This window comes from Schistocerca nitens, chromosome 7 (assembly GCF_023898315.1).
Source record: "Schistocerca nitens isolate TAMUIC-IGC-003100 chromosome 7, iqSchNite1.1, whole genome shotgun sequence".
Classification (NCBI taxonomy): domain Eukaryota; kingdom Metazoa; phylum Arthropoda; class Insecta; order Orthoptera; family Acrididae; genus Schistocerca; species Schistocerca nitens.
In genome coordinates, this window is record NC_064620.1 from 563114972 (window position 1) to 563137505 (window position 22534).

The window sequence follows — 22534 nt, forward strand, 5'->3', positions numbered from 1 at the left end:
TCACACCACGCAAATTCAGAAAACGAATGATGGCACGCTGTTCAAGTAAGGAAAACGTCGTCATTTTAAGTATTTAAAACAGTTCTCATTCTCGCCGCTGGCGGTAAAATTCCATCTGCCGTACGGTCCTGCCATCTGTCGGACGTATTGACAATGAACGCGGCCTCATTTTAAAACAATGCGCATATTTCTATCGCTTTCCAGTCTGGAGGAAAAAAATCGGAGGCCTTAGAACTTGAATGCACCTCGTAGGTGATGGCTAAAAAATTTCATTGTGTAATATACCATTCCCATATTAGGCAGTACAATTGTATGAACGTTGTTCTCAGCAACATCGAAGAATGAGGGCAATCACATTATGAGCTCAATTGAAACGTACCTACGCAATAAATTTAGATACACTCTGCGAGTGTTTAGTGTTTTCCTTCCTCTTTGCTGGCGGCAGCGTGTGCGTTACGACTTGTCATCAACAGAAAGTAGGTCAGCATTCCCTATCCCGGCAGTTGGCGACCCAGTCTCATACATTCCCATCTGGCGAGACTGTATTTTGTTCTAGTTTACTGTCCGCTTGGTTAGAGGTTACGGTGCTTTCTAACGAAGCACATTTCACGTCACACAGCGCTTGAACGAGGCTGGTCCAGGGTCAAGGCGGACGTACACAACGGTAAAGCTACAGTTGCGGCACTTGCCTGCTGTTTAAAGCTCAGCACGCGCAATGCACGGGTCAATTGGGGTAGCACTCGAAGAATGCCCTGAATTGCTTCATGTGTATTACATCACGCAGCGCTATCCTCCTCTGACAACACTGATGTTTAAGCGTCAGTGACAATCTTAACTGATTACGCGAACGTCTTTCCACATATTTATGTTTAGAAACAGCTTCCTCCGTCACGGTATTGAATGAATATCCTGAAAAGTAGTACAGTTAAAATCAGTGGATAACGAAGCCAATGTCAGTCTGCTATGAGTGAATGGCTACTATTATTTCAAAACACACAAATATTGCTTTGATATTCTGGTGCATTGTACTGGGCACGGTCCTGACACGAAAAATGACGATATTGTTTTCAAATTTTTTGTAGTATTCTTCGTATACGTTAAACTGTTGGATTTGGGCTGCGAGGCTGTGAATCGCATTATTAGTCTCTTCCGATCTGCCCGCAGCTCGTGGTCTAGTGACAGCCGGCACGGTAGCTCAGCGTGTTCGATCAGAGAGCTGTCTGGTCTCTGTAGTAAAGCACTGAGTGAAGGGATCAACAACGAACTTCAACGGATGTCATGCGACGTCCGCAACGACCAAATACAACGAACAATAACGAACAAAATGCAAAGAAAAGTGGCTAGCGTTGCTGCATCTGGATCACTGGATCCCGGGTTCGATTCCCGGCCGGGTTGCGGATTTTCATTGCCCCGGGACTGGGAGCTTGTGTTGTCCTCATCATTTCATCATCATTCGTGGACGTGGCGAGATTGGACTGTGTAAAGATTTGGACATGGTACGGGCACTGATAACTGCGGAATTGAGCGCCCCACAGATCAAACATCATCATCATCATCTCTTCCGATCTAGCGATTCGTACGTTCGAACTAGGCTGAATGTACTGATTACGTAGACGATTTCACAAAATGAGAGAAAAGTTGGTTTGCCTCCTACGTTCTAAAATTCGATCCCTCAATTTATTCAGGAACACTATTCGACTCAGCATAACTTTTCTCGAACAAGCGTTGCCACAGGTGCAAAACCTGAAAGGAAGGAATGATGAAATTAGACATCTCTGTCACCGTCTGTGTCATTGGAGACGGACCGCAAGCGCTAGGTTGAAACACACGCGCAAGAGATGAAACAAATTGCTACAGTAATTTGTAACGAGCAGTCCCGTTATGGTATATTGGTGTTTAAGGAATGCGCTTGAATGAGTGAGCCCAAGCCGTGGCTTGGAGTACACTCTCAAAATGCCAAAGAACCACCTCTGGCCAGAACTACAGCCCCAACACGCTACGCGTTAAGCGCTTCATTGGCCCGCCGTCAGGTTCGACGCTTCGCATCATTTTGGAATGAGTGAAAATCACAACCATCCGACCACACTTACTTTATTGTTTGGCCTACTGGAGACGTGCGGCTATTGTGCATAATGCCTGCCCACACCATAACGACTAAGCCTTACGGATGACGTTCATAAACATTCTGTGATGTGTGACGTGTTCCCCTCGGTCTTCACACTAACTGGTGGCCAAAATCACTTGCTACAGGGAAGGAGGATTCGTTGGAGAACATCAGTCTGTTGTTTATCCCAACCAATGAGCTTCCTACATCAACGAATGAAGCAGTGTACATGGCTTCGACTGTTACACCGGCAGTTGCAGAAACGATGTGCAGTCTGCGTAGGTACACCAGTAAGTTGGGCTACTTTCATCATGGTGTGGGCATGAACACGTCCACACACCGTAGCTCATTTCTGAAATTGTGTCGCATCGATGTCATCCCGTCTTACTATACTAATTCTATACAAGCAAATGACACAAACCACGTCACCGCCATGACTTGCATAGCGGTAGATAGACATGTGACTACCTGCCAACAGCCGGCCGAAGTGGCCGTGCGGTTAAAGGCGCTGCAGTCTGGAACCGCAAGACCGCTACGGTCGCAGGTTCGAATCCTGCCTCGGGCATGGATGTGTGTGATGTCCTTAGGTTAGTTAGGTTTACCTAGTTCTAAGTTCTAGGGGACTAATGACCTCAGCAGTTGAGTCCCATAGTGCTCAGAGCCATTTGAACCATTTTTGAACCTGCCAACAATTATGCACCATGTACAGTCCTGCAAAGCGACCAGTGTGCCTTTTTAGGGGGGGTCTTCTATTGTGTCCGCCGAGATTACAAGTTGTCAACTGCAGTGATTTTTGTTATGGATGTTCAGGTTGGCAGAATGAATTCCACAAGCTAGCCAATCAGAATAATGTGGATCGCAGATAATAATCATTCTCTTTGGGATGAGACAGTGATTCGAACGTTTCTTAGGTGATGAACTTGTGATGGTCAGACATTTACTTTTACGCACTTCTGCTTGAATGTGATTGAGATTTTTTTCTCAGAAATTTTGCTGGATCACCGTCCGTGGTGGAAAACGCGCTTCGCATGTAACAGGAGAAACGACTAAGGGTGCCGATGGCATGGGTTGCGTTACTCGCGAACCGATATGCACAACATACAGCACTGCATGTCACATTTGAGATGTGCTGGAAACTACGTCGAGCTGACGACGGAGATCGTGCCGCACAGTAGTAAAGAACCTCTGTCTCAGACTTAGTGTATGTAAATATTTGATTATATACTGATGTTGTATTCAGTGTGTGGTAAATGGGCTCCCACTAGCAAATAATGAAAATCACAAGGTTATTCAACAACTGTCATGTTCACGTGTTACCAGGGGAATCCTACTTAGCACTACGCACGAAGCATGAGGAAGTTCATCTGCAATTGTACACTCCTGGAAATTGAAATAAGAACACCGTGAATTCATTGTCCCAGGAAGGGGAAACTTTATTGACACATTCCTGGGGTCAGATACATCACATGATCACACTGACAGAACCACAGGCACATAGACACAGGCAACAGAGCATGCACAATGTCGGCACTAGTACAGTGTATATCCACCTTTCGCAGCAATGCAGGCTGCTATTCTCCCATGGAGACGATCGTAGAGATGCTGGATGTAGTCCTGTGGAACGGCTTGCCATGCCATTTCCACCTGGCGCCTCAGTTGGACCAGCGTTCGTGCTGGACGTGCAGACCGCGTGAGACGACGCTTCATCCAGTCCCAAACATGCTCAATGGGGGACAGATCCGGAGATCTTGCTGGCCAGGGTAGTTGACTTACACCTTCTAGAGCACGTTGGGTGGCACGGGATACATGCGGACGTGCATTGTCCTGTTGGAACAGCAAGTTCCCTTGCCGGTCTAGGAATGGTAGAACGATGGGTTCGATGGCGGTTTGGATGTACCGTGCACTATTCAGTGTCCCCTCGACGATCACCAGTGGTGTATGGCCAGTGTAGGAGATCGCTCCCCACACCATGATGCCGGGTGTTGGCCCTGTGTGCCTCGGTCGTATGCAGTCCTGATTGTGGCGCTCACCTGCACGGCGCCAAACACGCATACGACCATCATTGGCACCAAGGCAGAAGCGACTCTCATCGCTGAAGACGACACGTCTCCATACGTCCCTCCATTCACGCCTGTCGCGACACCACTGGAGGCGGGCTGCACGATGTTGGGGCGTGAGCGGAAGACGGCCTAACGGTGTGCGGGACCGTAGCCCAGCTTCACGGTGACGGTTGCGAATGGTCCTCGCCGATACCCCAGGAGCAACAGTGTCCCTAATTTGCTGGGAAGTGGCGGTGCGGTCCCCTACGGCACTGCGTAGGATCCTACGGTCTTGGCGTGCATCCGTGCGTCGCTGCGGTCCGGTCCCAGGTCGACGGGCACGTGCACCTTCCGCCGACCACTGTCGACAACATCGATGTACTGTGGAGACCTCGCGCCCCACGTGTTGAGCAATTCGGCGGTACGTCCACCCGGCCTCCCGCATGCCCACTATACGCCCTCGCTCAAAGTCCGTCAACTGCACATACGGTTCACGTCCACGCTGTCGCGGCATGCTACCAGTGTTAAAGACTGCGATGGAGCTCCGTATGCCACGGCAAACTGGCTGACACTGACGGCGGCGGTGCACAAATGCTGCGCAGCTAGCGCCATTCGACGGCCAACACCGCGGTTCCTGGTGTGTCCGCTGTGCCGTGCGTGTGATCATTGCTTGTACAGCCCTCTCGCAGTGTCCGGAGCAAGTATGGTGGGTCTGACACACCGGTGTCAATGTGTTCTTTTTTCCATTTCCAGGAGTGTATATGTACATGTAGACTCGCGGTTAATGTCCATACATATTCGTGCAAATATTAACTTGGATCTTCTGGGGTCTTCTCGGCTCTGAGAGAGCTAATGTAAAATTCAGCATATTCGAGCCTGAATCGGATACAAGCACTTCTCAGTCCGCTGTAAGACGACACAGATTATGTACGGTGCGTGTACACAGTTCGTCGAGTAGTGGATAACAGCTGACAGAAATTGTGTTGTAATTAAATGAAAGTTCAAAGCAGATAACATTGTCTTTCACGGGAAATGCTTAAGCGACTGAAAGCCTTTAAATGGTTAAGCGATTGAAAGTCCTGTCTGTCATCCAGATAATCGCGGGCTTTGCGACTTCACCACCAGCTGATATATCTAAAGCAGTATATTGATTACATGATGAAGACACATTTTACAAATTGTATTCCTGAGAATAGTATAACAGGTTCCCAGTAGGCCTACGTTTATAGTAACTTCAGTGACAATTCTGTTCGTATACATACTCTTTTCTACAGTGCCACAAATTAATATAAGTTGGCGCCATGAATTCTACAGATGATATTTTACACATTAACCAACATCGATAATGCTAAAGTTGAAGTCCATATATCCCTGGTTTTTCGCATAACATCGTTTTCCGTAGAATAGCAGCATGCAGCGCTCTGCTCTCGCAGTAACGTTACGAGACGTTGTTTGTTGTTGTGGTCTTCAGTCCAGAGATTGGTTTGATGCAGCTCTCCATGCTTCTCTCTCCTGTGCAAGCTTCTTCATCTCCAAGTACCTACTGCGACCTACATGCTTCTGAATCTGCCTAGTGTATTCATCTCTTGGTCTCCCTGTACAGTTTCTACCCTCCACGCTGCCCTCCATAACGAAACTGGTGATCCCTTGATGCCTCAGAACGTGTCCTAGCAACCGACCCCTTTATCTAGTCAAGTTGTGCCACAAATTCCTCTTCCCCCCAATTCTATTCAGTACCTCCTCATTAGTTACGTGATCTACCCATCTAATCTCCAGCATTCTTCTGTAGCACCACGTTTCGAAAGTGTCTTTCTCTTCTTGTCCAAACTATTTATCGTCCATGTTTCACTTCCATACACGGGTAAGCTTCATACAAATACTTTCAGAAACGACTTCCTGACACTTAAAACTATACTCGATGTCAACAATTTTCTCTTCTTCAGAAACGCTTTCCTTGCCATTGCCAGTCCACATTTTATATCCTCTCTACTTCGAGCATCATCAGTACGTTGCCGAGTAACAGAATATAATGGCTGGCGCATCCCGTACTCTCGTTATTGCTGGGTGAAAAGCACAAAAAAAATGGCTCTGAGCACTATGGGACTTAAGGGGCTCCGGAAAGGCTCAAAATCATGAAAAGTTCAATTTTTACTTTTTGCGTTTTCTGAATCTGCAGACTATTACCTTTTAATAGATGTATAATTCATTCAATTCCGAAGGCTACAACTATTTTTAAATTTTTTTTGAAATGTGTTCTACATGGGCGTGACCCACTGTGGCGCTGTTAAACTGCTGTCAAATGGTGTTATTATTAACGTCCGTGTTCATCAGGTACATTTTAGTGATGTGAGATAAAGTATGTGTTGTGGCTAACCTGTGATAGTTAAATATATATCGCTGGTGTGATTGTCGATTGTTTCATGTTTATTTACTCTGTCGTTATCTCGAAAATATTCGTAATTAATTCTGTTTCTTGAGTCTCTGTTTTGTTGAAGTATAATAATGAGTAAAAGTAAAGTTATTAGAAATCCTCTGAAGGCTTTTAAGAAAAGGAGAAATGTTGGAAAGCCAAAGGTATGTGTTATTACTGTAAACAATAAAGACGATGAAAATCCCCAACATAGCTTGTGTCCCAAAGAAGAAGACAGTTGGTGTAAATATAACAAAGGATTGCTAACTGGTGAAGTGTACACTCATAAGCATAGTCTGCCTCATGCAATAATGGAGGTGATAAAACCTATTTTCAGAGACTTAGCAGCACCTGAACTGTTGAAAAAGTGTATTCACGGAAAAACTCAAAACCCCAATGAAAGTGTAAATAGTGTTATATGGTCGAGAATCCCCAAGACTGTATTTGTTGGATTAGAAACACTTCACTTTGGTGTGTATGATGCTGTTGCGACTTTCAATGATGGCAACATTGTAAGGTGCAAGGTATTTAGAAATATGGGAATTAAGATAGGTTCTAACATGGTACGAGCGATGCTTGCTTTAGACAAGGAACGCCTTCGGGCTGCAGACAGGGCTGTAAAGAGTCTAGAAATACAAGCAAGAGTAAACAGGAGGAGGAACAAGAGGAAGCTGGAGGAGGAGTTTGCAGAGGATGAAGTTAATCCATCCTATGGACCTGGAATGCACTAAAAAGTTAATCCAATCTTTGTCGCTCGATTCCCAAAACTTTTATTTTCTCATACTAATTACATGTTTTCTAAGGATCCTCCAAACATATTTGTTTCAAACTTTCATTAAATGTTACACAGTACCTTCTGCATAATTTAACACAGCCTTTTTCCAAAAAACTGTATATTTTTGAATATATAAATAAAAAATTGCAAAAAAAATGATGTGAATTTTCATTACAATTGAAAAAAAAATCATCTTTAATAACTGAACTAAAATTTTGTAAAATCCCTGTGTTACGTTGTAGCCCATATTCCAATAAATAATCTGTAAAAAGTTCAACTTCCTACCTCAAATACTTTGTGAGGAAAGTTGTAATTTATAAGCGTTATTTTAACATTGCAAGTATAGGGCGTTCCGGAGCCCCTTAACTTCTGAGGTCATCAGTCCCCTAGAACTTAGAACTACCTAAACCTAACACACATCCATGCCCGAGGCAGGATTCGAGCCTGCTACCGTAGCGGTCGCGCGGTTCCGGACTTAAGCGCCTAGAATCGCTCGGCCACTAAGGCCGGCTGAAAAGCACACGTCCACAGAAAAACGACAGCGCACAATTATGTGCGACTGGTGCACATCAAAAGCTGCTTTATCCAGCAATGCGCGTTAGTTTTATTATGCTGCCTTGTGTTGCACTGCAGACGAGGCTCTGCATGCAGTAAGCAATACACCGTGGATAGACTTGTAGCACGAGGTGTGGGTGCCGGCAGCATGGCGCCGCACGCCAGCGCCGAATACCCCATATACTACACTACTCACCATTAAAATTGCTACACCAAGAAGAAATGCAGATGATAAACGGGTACTCATTGGACAAATATGTTATACTAGAACTAACATGTGATTACATTTTCACGGAATTTGGGTGCGTAGATCCTGAGAAATCAGTACCCAGAACAACCACCTCTGGCCGTAATAACGGCCTTGATACGCCTGGGAATTGAGTCAAACAGAGCTTGGATGGCGTGTACAGGTACAGCTGCCTATGCAGCTTCAATACGATACCACAGTTCATCAAGAGTAGTGACTGGCGTATTGTGACGAGCCGGTTTCTCGGCCACCATTGACCAGACGTTTTCAATTGGTGAGAAATCTGGAGAATGTGCTGGCCAGGGCAGCAGTTGAACGTTTTCTGTATCCAGAAAGGCCCGTATAGGACCTGCAAATGCGCTCGTGCATTATCCTGCTGAAATGTAGGGTTTCCCAGTGATCGAATGAAGGGTATAGCCACTCGTCGTAACACATCTGAAAATGTAACGTCCACTGTTCAATGTGCCGTCAGTGCGAACAAGAGGTGACGGAGACGTGTAACCAATGGCGCTCCATACCATCACGCCGCGTGATACGCCGGTATGGCGATGACGAATACACGCTTACAATGTGCGTTCACCGCTATGTCGCCAAACACGGATGCGACCACCATGATGCTGTAAAGAGAACCTGGATTCATCCGAAAAAATGACGTTTTGCCATTCGTGCACCCAGGTTCGTCGTCGAGTACACCATCGCAGGCGCTGGTGTCTGTGATGCAGCGTCAAGGGTAACCGCAGCCATGGTCTCCGAGCTGATAGTCCATGCTCCTGTAAACGTCGTCGAACTGTTCGTGCAGATGGTTGTTGTCTTGCAAACGTCTCCATCTGCTGACTCAGGGATAGAGACGTGGCTGCACGATCCGTTACAGCCATGTCGATGCCTGTCATCTCGACTGCTAGTGATACGAGGCCGTTGGGATCCAGCACGGCATTTAGTTTTACCCTGCTGAACCCATTGATACCATATTCTGCTAACAGTCATCGGATCTCGACCAACGCGAGCAGCAATGTCGCGATACGATAAACCGCAATCGCGATAGGCTACAATCCGACCTTTATCAAAGTCGGTAACGTGATGGTACGCATTTCTCCCCCTTACACGAGGTATCACAACAACGTTTCACCAGGCAACGCCGGTCAACTGCTGTTTGTGTATGAGAAATCGGTTGGAAACTTTTCTCATGTCAGCACGTTGTAGGTGTCGCCACTGGCGCCAACTTTGTGTGAATGCTCTGAAAAGCTAATCATTTGCATATCACAGCATCTTCTTCCTGTCGGTTAAATTTCGCGTCTGCAGCACGTCATCTTCGTGGTGCAGCAATTGTAATGGCCAGTAGCGTATATTTGGTGCGCCGCACAGTGCGCGTGTCAGGCGTGTGACGTGGCTCGGCGCTGTGTTGCAGACGAGGTCCAGCTGGCGGTGGAGAACGCGCTGCGGGTGAACCGCGAGCACGAGTGCCGCGTGCCGGCGGCGCGGCTGGTGCGCGTCAATGACGAGTACCCGCACCCCAACAAGCGCTACATCCCGCACTGCGCCACGCTGCACCGCTGCGGGGACGACGCGGGCTGCTGCCACTCCGACACGCTCACCTGCGTTGCCGCCAAGGCGCACCCCGTCACCCTCTACTTCTACGTGAGTACCGCGGCCTGCTCGTCGAGCACTCGCCCCGCATTCTGGATGGCCAACCCGTGTCATTCAGTGACGCCAGCGGATTAGCGGGCAACAAGTCTCGAGTAGAACTTGCTCCCCTTCTAACAGCCGCGTACCGCAAGTCTCTAGAGGAACGGAAGGTTCCAAATGATTGGAAAAGAGCACAGGTAGTCCCAGTCTTCAACAAGGGTCGTCGAGCAGATGCGCAAAACTATAGACCTATATCTCTGACGTCGATCTGTTGTAGAATTTTAGAACAGGTTTTTTGCTCGCGTATCATGTCATTTTTGGAAACCCAGAATCTACTGTGTAGGAGTCAACATGGATTCCGGAAACAGCGATCGTGTGAGGCCCAACTCGCTTTTTTTGTTCATGAGACCCAGAAAATATTAGATACAGATGCCAGGTAGATGCCATTTTCCTTGACTACCGGAAGGCGTTCGATACAGTTCCGCACTGTCGCCTGATAAACAAAGTAAGAGCCTAGGGAATATCAGACCAGCTGTGTGGCTGGATTGAAGAATTTTTAGCAAACAGAAGACAGCATGTTGTTCCCAATGGAGAGACGTCAACAGACGTTAAACTAACCTCTGGCGTGCCACAGGGGAGTGTTATGGGACCATCGCTTTTCACAATATATATAAATGACCTAGTAGATAGTGTCGGAAGTTCCATGCGGCTTTTCGAGGATGATGCTGTAGTATACAGAGAAGTTGCAGCATTAGAAAATTGTAGCGAAATGCAGGAATATCTACAGCGGATAGGCACTTGGTGCAGGGAGTGGCAACTGACCCTTAACATAGACAAATGTAATGTATTGCGAATACATAGAAAGAAGGATCCTTTATTGTATGATTATATGATAGCGGAACAAACACTGGTAGCAGTTACTTCTGTAAAATATCTGGGAGTATGCGTACGGAACGATTCGAAGTGGAATGATCATATAAAATTAATTGTTGGTAAGGCGGGTACCAGGTTGAGATCCGTTGGGAGAGTCCTTAGAAAATGTAGTCCATCAACAAAGGAGGTGGCTTACAAAACACTCGTTCGACCTATACTTGAGTATTGCTCATCAGTGTGGGATCCGTACCAGATCGGGTTGACGGAGGAGATAGAGAAGATCCAAAGAAGAGCGGCGCGTTTCGCCACAGGGTTATTTGGTAACCGTGATAGCGTTACGGAGATGTTTAGCAAACTCAAGTGGCAGACTCCGCAAGACAGGCGCTCTGCGTCGCGGTGTAGCTTACTGTCCAGGTTTCGAGAGAGTGCGTTTTTGGATGATGTATCGAATATATTGCTTCCCCCTACTTATACCTCCCGAGGAGATCACGAATGTAAAATTAGAGAGATTCGAGCGCGCACGTAGGCTTTCCGACAGTCGTTCTTCCCGCGAACCATACGCGACTGGAACAGAAAAGGGAGGTAATCACAGTGGCACGTAAAGTACCCTCCGCCACACACCGTTGGGAGGATTGCGGAGTATAAATGTAGATGTAGATGTAGATGTAGATGTACCGCATAGAGACCACACGTAGTCCTCGCGGTACCACCGTGACGGAATTTTTCCTTACTGGAAGGAATCGAAGTATGTGTGTCCTAGTGAGGACAACAGAAGGTCCAGTTGAAGAACAAGTAGCGCCTCTACGTTGAGATAGTTGGCATAAACTGTGGTGTCACCGCCAGACACCACACTTGCTAAGTGATAGCCTTTAAATCGGCCGCGGTCCGTTAGTATACGTCGGACCCGCGTATCGCCACTATCAGTGATTGCAGACCGAGCGCCGGCACACGGCAGGTCTAGTCTAGAGAGACTCCCTAGCACTCGCCCCAGTTGTACAGCCGACTTGGCTAGCGATGGTTCACTGTCTACATACGGTCTCATTTGCAGAGACGACAGTTCAGCATAGCCTTCAGCTACGTCATTTGCTACGACCTAGCAAGGCGCCATATTCAGTTACTATAATAACTTCAAGAATGTATTCTGAACAGATAATATTGTGAATCATGTACCGTCAAGAGCGACGTTCATCATTAATGGATTAAAGTTAAGTATCAAACTAATTACGTCCGCTTTCTGAATTCTCATTCCTTGTCATGTTCCAGACCTCACGTCAGTATAGTTCTTCCCTCCTCACGCCAGCCTGCGTGAGCTAAAACGCGTGCATTTCGGCCTCCACTTGTAACACGGTGTCGGCTCTTCTGTCAACACAATATTAACAATAATATTATCTAGGAACTCTTCTATTTGGTCCGTGTTTGGATAGAAAAACAGTAATATCACAAATTGAGTCCGCCTTGATGCAAAACACCTTGTTATTCGTTTATTTCTTTACTATCCCAAACTAGTTTCGGCGACAAATATCACCATCATCAGTGTTTTTTTTAATTTTTTTAATCTCAAACTTGCAGAAAATGGTATGGTTGTACAAACACAGTAAAACATTATTAAATTTTTGCAAATCGTCTTTTGAAATATAGTTTTATATTGATACTTTCATAGTACCTTATTTATTGTATGCTACAGCATGTTTTAAGCAATTATTGACGCTGTTTGTGACATATTTTCTGTGCTCTTTTTTTCATAGCCTTTCTCGCCACTTCCGATACGCCTCTCGCGACACACGCGAACAGCAAGATGGCGAAATATTCTAGAACAGAAGCAAAGTGCAAAAGTTTTGTTTTTCTGTGTAAAAAACAGCCACACACCATGCAACGAACGTGAGTACACGAATAGCTAAGCAACAGCTAAATACACACCAAAATAACTGGTTTCCACAACACTACCACAACACCAAGTATATACTGCTGACATACGAAGTTCACCTTTGAGTATTTGTTTACTAACAGCTGCTCACATGGTTGCAAAAAATGGTTCAAATGGCTCTGAGCACTATGGGACTTAACTGCTGTTGTCATCAGTCCCCTAGAACTTAGAACTACTTAAACCTAACTAACCTAAGGACATCACACACATCCATGCCCGAGGCAGGATTCGAACCTGCGACCGTAGCGGTCGCGCGGTTCCGGACTGTAGCGCCTAGAACCGCTCGGCCACTCTGGCCGGCTCACATGGTTGCAGATGACATGATGTTCGCTAAGTAAAGAGACGGCAACAGAAAAAAGAGCACAGAAAATATGTCACAAACAGCGCCAATAATTGCTTAAAACATGCTGCAGCATACAATAAATAAGGTAGTATGAAAGTATCAATATAAAACCATATTTCAAAAGACGATCTGTAAAAATGTAATAATGTTTTACTGTGTTTGTACAACCATACCACTTTCTGCATGTTTTATATTTAAAAAAAAAATAAATAAAAAAACACACTGATGATGGTGATATTTGTCGCCGAAACTAGTTTGGGATGATAAAGAAATAAACGAATAACAAGGTGTTTTCCATCAAGGTGGACTCAATTTGTGATATTACTGTTTGACATCAACAGTTGGGAGAGTTCTGTACCAACCACATGCCATTCATGCTGATGCTGGGTGTGTGTATGTGAGGAGGGGGGGGGGGGGCAGGGGGGTGCATGGGACAGCGGTCTGTCAGTACGGCCCTGTCGTAGGGATGATTGGAGAGTAACATACACGGTGATTTTTCCACCATATAGAAACTCTGGGGATTGATCGATAGGAGGATACGGAACAATAAAGGTGTAATGAACTGATGTCCAGATATGAATGGTTTCCACGCTAGAGATCATTTATTCAGTCATACATTGTTACAGACATTGTGGTCTAATACGCGCTGTACCATGCAGCACATTTACAGTATGCTCCCTCCTAGAGGGTGATACTGTTCCTCATACATCATGCCCTAGCGCCCCCACCTGCCATGTAGGTGGTAACGTGTCCGATTCTTTCGCTGATTCACCTTGTAGTGGATGTGGTTAAGCGACCAGGCAGTTGGCCAGCCAATACAGGGCAACCCAGACGACCGTGTGTATGCAGAACCCCCATAGTATGGTGACATCAGATCACCAGCATCGGTGCAGCCGGAATTTGTGCGCCAGGATAATTGGCGACCGTATTTTGGGACCAGTCTTGCTTCCACGTCGCCCAACAGGCTGGCCGGAACTATCGGCGTTTCTTGCGGGTGATTTTGCCTCCCCTGCTGGAAGATGTGCCATTGACGATACGAAGGGTTATGTGGCTGCCACATGATGGTGCTCCAGCCCTTTTCGCCGTTAACGTACGGACGCATCTCAGTCGTGTCTTCCTTGGTCGACGGATCGGACGAGGGCGTCCATCTGCGTGACCTGCTCCTTCACCGGATCTCAAACCGTGTGGTTTCTTGTTATGGGGCCATCTCAGAAGTATCGTGCATGCAGAGCCCATTCTAGAAGTGGAGACATTGGAGCAGCGTATTCATGCTGCCTTTGACTCTGGTCGGATGCAGCCTGGCTGCTGTGAACGAGTGACACAGAATCTGCTACGGTGCGTACACGGATGCGTCGAGGCACATGGAAACCATTTTCAACACATACTGTGACTGTGGCTGCGTGCTACAGCACGTATTACACCCCATTCTCTATAAAAATGTATGATTCAATAAATGGTCTCTAGCATGGAAACCAAGCATTTCCGGACAAGTTCATTAGACCTTTTTTGTTCTGTATCCTCTCATACATCAATCCCTATAGTTCGTACATAGCGGAAGAAACCACCCTTTATTTATTATAACTGGGCTCTGGAAGGCTGAAGAACATTGGGAACTCTATTAATAGTATGAAACGACTGAAAAATGACTGACCTCGCTCTAGGAAGTTCGCCACCAGAATAACTCTCATGAAGGAACAATCAGGTTTATAATACTACTCTGATAGCCTTTTGGTTGAAAGTTTTCCAGCTAATGAGAACAACTGACGTACACTGAAGCAGTTCTCTCTTCTAGCAGCATCGTATTACATCAAAATATATCGTTTCATACAGACGTAAGAGCACTAATCACCCTCTTATTTATTTGTGTGTGTGTGTGTGTGTGTGTGTGTGTGTGTGTGTGTGTGTGTGTGTGTGTGTGTGTGCGAGGTGCGAGGTGTAAGGTATGGGCAGGTAAGGAAGAATATTGTTACAAAACAAATATGTGCTCCATCCAAAGATGGCAGGGAGAGCTCAACGAACTATTACGATTAAAGCCTGACACGGAAACTTCCAGATTAAGACTGCTATAACGTGAGCTGACTGTCCTCCATGTTTTCCCCAAAGTACAGGATATTAATATTCGTACTTGTTTACATACGAGTCACGATACGGGTGGAGGTTTATTGTTAAAGGTATTGAAGATTTCGTCGTAAATATCGGTGGCTGCTCAGCTGTGAACTGCACTAACTATTGTATAAGTGGTTTCCACATGTTTAGATTTCTTAGTTACCCTGAACGAAGAAAAAAGTGGACCATAGAATACCAGAGAGACAATTGGGAACCACCTGGCGCTCAGTTGTGTTTTGGAAACAAACGCTAATAAAAGTAGAAACAGTTGTATGCAATTCCGTTTCTTCCTAGTCGAAAATTGTACTGAAGCAGCTCGTCTCAAAATTTTTCGATTCTTGAGATATTTTCGCAATTGTAAAAGTGGAAAGGAATATTTTTTATGTACTTATATGTCTTATCATAAACATACAAACACGAACTGAATAACTCTTAACCCCATTTCTTATATAGGCACGGTAGAACGAGTGATAATTCAGATACTTTTATAGCGGATTGGTCATTGTGAGGGAACCTGCACAAGTAACATAACCTTTAAAGAATAAAGTTTTTATCACAACTCACCAAGCGATAAACCTATCACGAAGTACACAAAATGAATACTGGTTAAATGATAGATGAAACTATTAATAAAAATTCGTTTCACTGTAGAATGAAATTATACTTTACCCCACCTCTGTACAATAAAAATGCGGCATTTCTTAAAATACATCCTTTTGAGTTAAATACAAACACCTCTTTTACAAGTGGTTGTATAAAGGCAAAACTAATAACAGCCACAGGCTGTTACTGCGTAACACCCCTATTTGAAGAGATTGGTACCGAATACGTAACTCATTACATTTAATATCTAGAAGTTATCACGCAAGTTCCGAGTCTACATTTCTATAGCTGTGTAATATTACATTTAAATTTTTCTGTTGTATGAAAATGGCATTCTAAACATACCTATAAACATCAATTACTGATTGGTTCACTTCATACATGCGATGTCAAATATTTTGTAGGAATACTGTAAAAAATTGCGTGGATAGGTTAATCACCCACAAGGTAAATACTGCTGAAGCCTCAGAAATGGGGAAAACATGGCGGACGATTCAGCCTGTTATATAGGAGCTCTACTCTAGATGTCAGACGGTCAGATCGGTACCAAGTGTTGTACATCGATGGAGTACCATTCAACACCGATATAATTAGTGCTATGCGCTATCGTCCAGGAAAATGTACGTAAATTGTAAATAGTAAGTACCATATGATCTACAAAGCAAAGGAAGAGCATAACTGTGATCGTCTGTCGTGTGGCACTCTAGTCGGGAATTGGGTAGTGCGTTAGTTCGTCGTGGCAAGGGCCCCCGGTTTGCGCCCTGGTCACTCCAGTTTTTGTAGTTATATAGGACAATATGTTCCTGATGTAAAAGGACTGCTCGGAGTTTATAGATGACATCCAGCAGTTAGTTATTATTGTTATTATTATTACTGTTAACACTTTCGCATGTGCGACGCAAATGTTTCTTTATTCTTCTGTTCCGATTGTTTGTATTTATTCTGAGAAACTGCAAATGTACTCTATAAGTTTACTACTTTCAAATACACGAAACGAAAGCGGACTGCCCATAGAAAACTGCTGTTAAGTCCGAGCAGTCCTTTCACATGTCAGCAACATACGAGTATTGTCCCATATAACAGTTTCACACTTAGTACAGTAGAGAAATTGGCAAAATTGCAGAGAGAGAGAGACCAGTTTTAATACAGCAGGAAAGTGGCATAAATTTCTTTTGCGGTAGCTGTGTGGAGACGAAGGTACTTGAACAGGGTAGAGTAGCGTTGTTAGCTGCAAAAAGCGGTCTTTGGACTGAAGATCACAACAGCCATGACCATATTGATTAACTCGTCTAGCTTAGTGGAAGGAATCATAAAAAACATGCTCTGAGCATGTTTTGATGCACCCTTGGGCTAAGAACTATTCAAGGGGTATTGAATATGGTAAGTAGGATCCGGTCAACCACGAATTATGTTATGCGAGTACTTGCCTGCAATAAACTTTATTGTTATAAGTAAGCTGTATGACAGAGTAAATATTTCGTAGGGGTGTTTAACTGAGGCAAGCAGATCCTATACAGACTTCGCTCCAGAGAGTTACAAACGCACAAATACTCTACTAGTTTCGCATCTTTCAAAAACAATGCAAGATGTACCTTAAGCAACTTCTCCTTCGCCATTGTCCTCACACACATACAGATACATACACACACACACACACACACACACACACACACACACACTGCTTACATACGCACAAAGACGTCAGCAGTATTACAGAGAGCAAGCAGCACAGAGAATAATTTATGTAAAGTTGGCCTCGGATTGACCCGTCTCTGTGGGTGACAAGCCCTGGGGCTTGTGTGCCCTCGACGGATATCTGGCATCTTTACGGTCGGCTCGGTACCTGATCAGCATGCCGAGGGACTGACGTCCGGCCAAACACACCATTAATTAGATCTTATCGCGCCAACTTCCTCCGCCCGACACCAATTTGTGAAGCGCCTCAGACCCGTTAACTGAAAACAGATTTTAGGAGCCGGCATGAGGAATGCGCGTGCTTTGCAGTGGTTTGTACGCCACTCCGATCGGAGGGTAAATACGTTTCCGGGCTTGTCGACCCGTCTTATCTGATTCGCTTTGTCTCGGGCCCTGTTAACACGGCAGAATGTTTCGGACTGCGTCTGTCCCGTCTGTCGGAAGAAAGTTGTAGACTTAATGAAATAATTACGTCCGTGGATTTGCTTGGAGCTGTATGCATAAATTAAAGTCATTCGTATGTTTTACTTTTCTACGAGGGTTGCCCAGAAAGTAATGCACCGCAATGTTTCATCAACAGTTCTGTATTGATCATAACGAGAACTACACACACGAAAGAATGGTGTTTTATCTACACACCCTATTTTTGCACGTAATCTGCATTCCATTCTATGGCCTCCCTCCAGCGTGAAACAGGAGCGTTATGCCCGAAGGTACCAATCCTTGTCATGTTGGCGGAACCAGTGCTTCACTGTGTGAATCATCTCCTCATCGTCCTCAAAAATGTCTTCCACGAATGGCATCCTTTAATGGCACAAACAAGTTGAAGTCCATGGGGGCTAGGTTACGAGCGTCAGGTGTGACTGCCGTGGATTGTCCCCCCGACCGCTGCGATCGTGGGTCTCCGCCGAACTGCCTTCTGATGACCTCACCCTCTGTTGTCCAGCGACTGACTGTACTTCTGTCGACAGCAGACGCCCCATAGACTTTGCACAAGCGTTTGTGAATATTCCCCAAAGTTTCTTTCTCTGCAGTGAGAATTTCAGTGACGACACGTTGTTTGTAATGTGCATCACCTACAGATGGCATTTTGAACCTGTCCAGCAGCTACGCTACCTGTCGCAAGTGACGGAAACTTGGCGCGCCCACTCAGAAGACTTCAAATAATACATACAGTACGTAACGTTTCGCATTCGTAGCACTGTTTTCGGCTGATAAAAAAAAATGCGATGCGTTACTTTATGAGCAGCCCTCGCAGAAATTAGTTACAAAGGTTTATTTGTAGCACTTCTGGAACATCAAATTCTGAAAACGTGAATCGTGACAGTAAAATCCTGATTTCACATACTCATTTACAGTCATTAATCTTTAAAGTGTCGGGAAGGGAAAAATAACACGGCCACACAATCACCTACAGAGCTACTGTACGAGGTGTAAGGGGCGTTTGGTATTGTTAGTATTGTTCCAGAGAAAGAAGCCAAGTACCGATCTCTGGTCGCTGCAGGGTCAGCATATCTCTCTAGCCCCGGTTCAATGTTTATGAAGTAATCTCCTGAACTATGTGCCGTACAATGGTATAATTTTGTAGTTACATTCAGCGCCATATGTGGATATTGTCTGCGAAATGTGTTACCAATAGATTCAGTAGCAAAGAAGTAATAAATTTAAACATCATGTATGAACATCAACAAAAGCAAAACGAGGATAAAGGAAGGAATTCGAGTTAAGTCGGGTGATGCTGAGGGAATTAGATTAGGAAACGAGACACTTAAAGTAGTAAAGGAGTATTGCTATTTGGGGAGCAAAATAACCGATGATGGTCGAAGTAGAGAGGATATAAAATGTAGACTGGCAATGACAAGGAAAGCGTTTCTGAAGAAGAAAAATTTGTTAACATCGAGTATAGATTTAAGTGTCAGGAAGTTGTTTCTGAAAGTATTTGTATGGAGTGTAGCCATGTATGGAAGTGAAACACGGACGATAAATAGTTTGGACAAGAAAAGAATAGAAGCTTTCGAAATGTGGTGCTACAGAAGAATGCTGAAGATAAGGTGGGTAGATCACATAACTAATGAGGAGATATTGAATAGGATTCGGGAGAAGAGGAGTTTGTGGCAAAACTTGATTAGAAGAAGGGATCGGTTGGTAGGACATGTTCTGAGGCATCAAGGGATCACCAATTTAGTATTGGAGGGCACCGTGGAGGGTAAAAATCGTAGAGGGAGACCAAGAGATGAATACACTAAGCAGATTCAGTAGGACGTAGATTGCAGTAGGTACTGGGAGGTGAAGAAGTTTGCACAGGATTGAGTAGTATGGAGAGCTGCATCAAACCAGTCTCAGGACTGAACACCACAACAACAACAACATGTATGATGGGCAGTATTCCACGCATCTCAGTGTTTATGACATCGTATTTCCTGAACTATCTGTTGTACAATGATGTACTTGTGCATTCATGTTCAGTGGTGTATGTGAATAATGTCTGGAAAAATCGTCGCGAATACAGTTAGTAGTAAAGAAGTAATAAAAACGTGATGCAAGATGCGGCAGTTCTACTGCATGAACAGCAAAAATCTTGTAAGCGATAAACTGTTTGCCAACTGCCTTGCCACAGCGGTAATACAGGTTCCCATTAGATCACCGAAGTTAAGCGCTGTTGGGCTGGGCTAGCACTTCCATGGGTGACCATCCGGTCTACCGAGCGCTATCGGCAAGCGGGGTACTGTCAGCCCTTGTGAGGCTAATTGAGGAACTGCTTGGTTGGAAAGTAGCGGCTCCGGTCACGAAAACTGACAACGGCCGAGAGAGTGGTGTGCTGACCACATGCCCCTCCGTAACCTCATCAAGTGGCACCTGTGGGCTGAGGATGACACGGCGGCCGGTCGGTACCGTTGAGCCTTCATGGTCTGTTCGGGTGGAGTTTAGTTTCTTAGTTTTTGATAAGCTTTTTAAACGGTTCAAAAGGCTCTGACCACTATGCGACTTAACTTCTGAGGTCATCAGTCGCCTAGAACTTAGAACTAATTAAACCTAACTAACCTAAGGACATCTCACACATCCATGCCCGAGGCAGGATTCGAACCTGCGACCGTAGCGGTCGTGCGGTTCCAGACTGTAGCGCCTAGAACCGCACGGCCACTCCGGCCGGCTAAGCTTTTTACCTTTCGTCATTTTGTGAGGGTTGTCAGCGAGAAAAAGTTACCTAAATGTTTAAAATTATGTGTAAAGTTTGCTGGAAAACACTAAGTGCTCTCATTCTCAAATACTGGGTGAATAAAGTCTGGTGTTCGCGCGTCGTGGGCTACTCTTCCTTTACACTCCCACTCTTTGATAGGTAGAACGATTCTTTCCGGACAGTAAGTCATATGTATACCAAGTCTGATAGAAGTTCATCAAACGATGTAGGAGCAGGTGTGGAAGATATACGGGGTGGTCCATTGATAGTGACCGGGCCAAATATCTCACGAAATAAGCATCGAACGAAAAAACTACAAAGAACGAAACTCGTCTACCTTGAAGGGGGAAACCAGATGACGCTATGGTTGGCCCGCCAGATGGCGCTGCCATAGGTCAAACGGATATCAACTGCTTTTTTAAAAGTAGGAACCCCCATTTTTTCGCATATTCGTGTAGTACGTAAAGAAATATGAATGTTTTAGTTGGACCACTTTTTTCGCTTTGTGATAGATGGCGCTGTAATAGTGACAAACGTATAAGTATGTGGTATCACGTAACAGTACAATTTTGGCGAAGGTTTTGGAATTTTAGTATTTCCTCGAGTTGTTCACAATACGGCAGCAATTATTGCCTACGAACACATTCATCCACATCGTCAGTGGAATATTTATCGCGTGTATTTTGCTTCTTCTCCTTATGAAATAGACACGCGGATCCCAATCAGGACGGAATCGTGTCCCAACTTCCGTAATTTGTCTGCCATCCGCTTACAGAGCTCTAACATTTTCTTGTACGTCCTGTTTTCATCTCCGCTAGCACAATCTCGTCCCGTCGCAATTTAATTTAATGACGTTAATAGCACGCAGACGCACATTCCCGAGAAGGCCGTTTTCCACAATCAACATCCGTGTTTACACTGTGAGATAATAATGGTCACCAGTAGGGGATCGCCGCTGTGTCTGCATAATCATGGGACCAAGTCAGTCACCGCCACGGGACCCTCTACGCTAAGGTTCCATTTGTCGTGTATTACCTGTCCTCCCCCCCCCCCCCTTTCCCCTTCCCCAGACAACATTACATTTTGTCAACACACTTAACTTCGCTCGTAGGGTAACAGCTGCAAGAAACTCTAAAGACTTTCATCTCCAGAAAGAGCCGGCGTCTTAAGTCATAGGCTCGTTGAGTTACTTTCTCCCAGAGATAATGGATTACACACGCACACAACTAGGAATATTTCAGCCAGGCTTGTTGACCTGAATGAACAAAGAAGGTGCGCGGACCTACACAGTGGCACGTGAAAGCGCATTCCTAACTCAAACCGACAATTCATATCAGCGGCCTCGTCTGGCCACGTCGGCAACCTGTGCGGATGTTTCTTCGATTTCTCCGAGCCATTAGGAAAGAAACTTTGGAGTTGCAATAAGTGATTTTCATTGCTTTTCCCAGTAAGCTGGTACATGCATTTCACAGAAATCTTTGTCCTGTAACGAAGGGTTCTCTGCATTGAACAATACACGCTAATTTTTCATTTTTGTACAGACGAAATTAAGTGTCACATATGCAGTTGTTACATCTCACGAATGGCTTCCCTGTACTGGCGACAGTATTTATGTCTTGGAGGATATCTCATATGAAAACATTTTTTCCCTTTTATGTTATTTAATATACCTAAGGGATCAAACACCTATACACGTTCTATTTTTCTTCAATGCCCACGTAACTCACGAGTGTGGGTGCAATTTATTATTGTTCCTTTTTATCCAGCACAGGGACTTATAGCAGTTTATTAACAAAGGCAATAAATTTCTTAAAATGGTTCAAATAGCTCGAGCACTATTGGACTTAACATCTGAGGTCATCAGTCCCCTAGACTTAGAACTACTTAAACCTAATTAACCTAAGGAAATCACAAACATCCATGCCCAAGGCAGGATTCGAACCTGCGACCATAGCAGCAGCGCGGTTACGGACTGAAGCGCCTAGAACCGCTCGGCCACAGCGGCCGGCTAATAAATTTCTTGAACGAGACTGCAAACATTGTGATATCTTGCGAATAA

The 22534-nt window shown here is 45.0% G+C and overlaps 1 protein-coding gene across 1 annotated transcript in view; it reads left to right on the forward strand.

The window, feature by feature from the left end:
- LOC126195296 (uncharacterized) overlaps window positions 1-22534 on the forward strand; it is a 727046-nt gene that overhangs the window by 427642 nt on the left and 276870 nt on the right. Inside the window, exon 3 of the mRNA XM_049933847.1 lies at window positions 9536-9765. Coding sequence (XP_049789804.1) covers window positions 9536-9765 — 230 coding nt within the window. The remainder of the gene's footprint in view (window positions 1-9535; window positions 9766-22534) is intronic.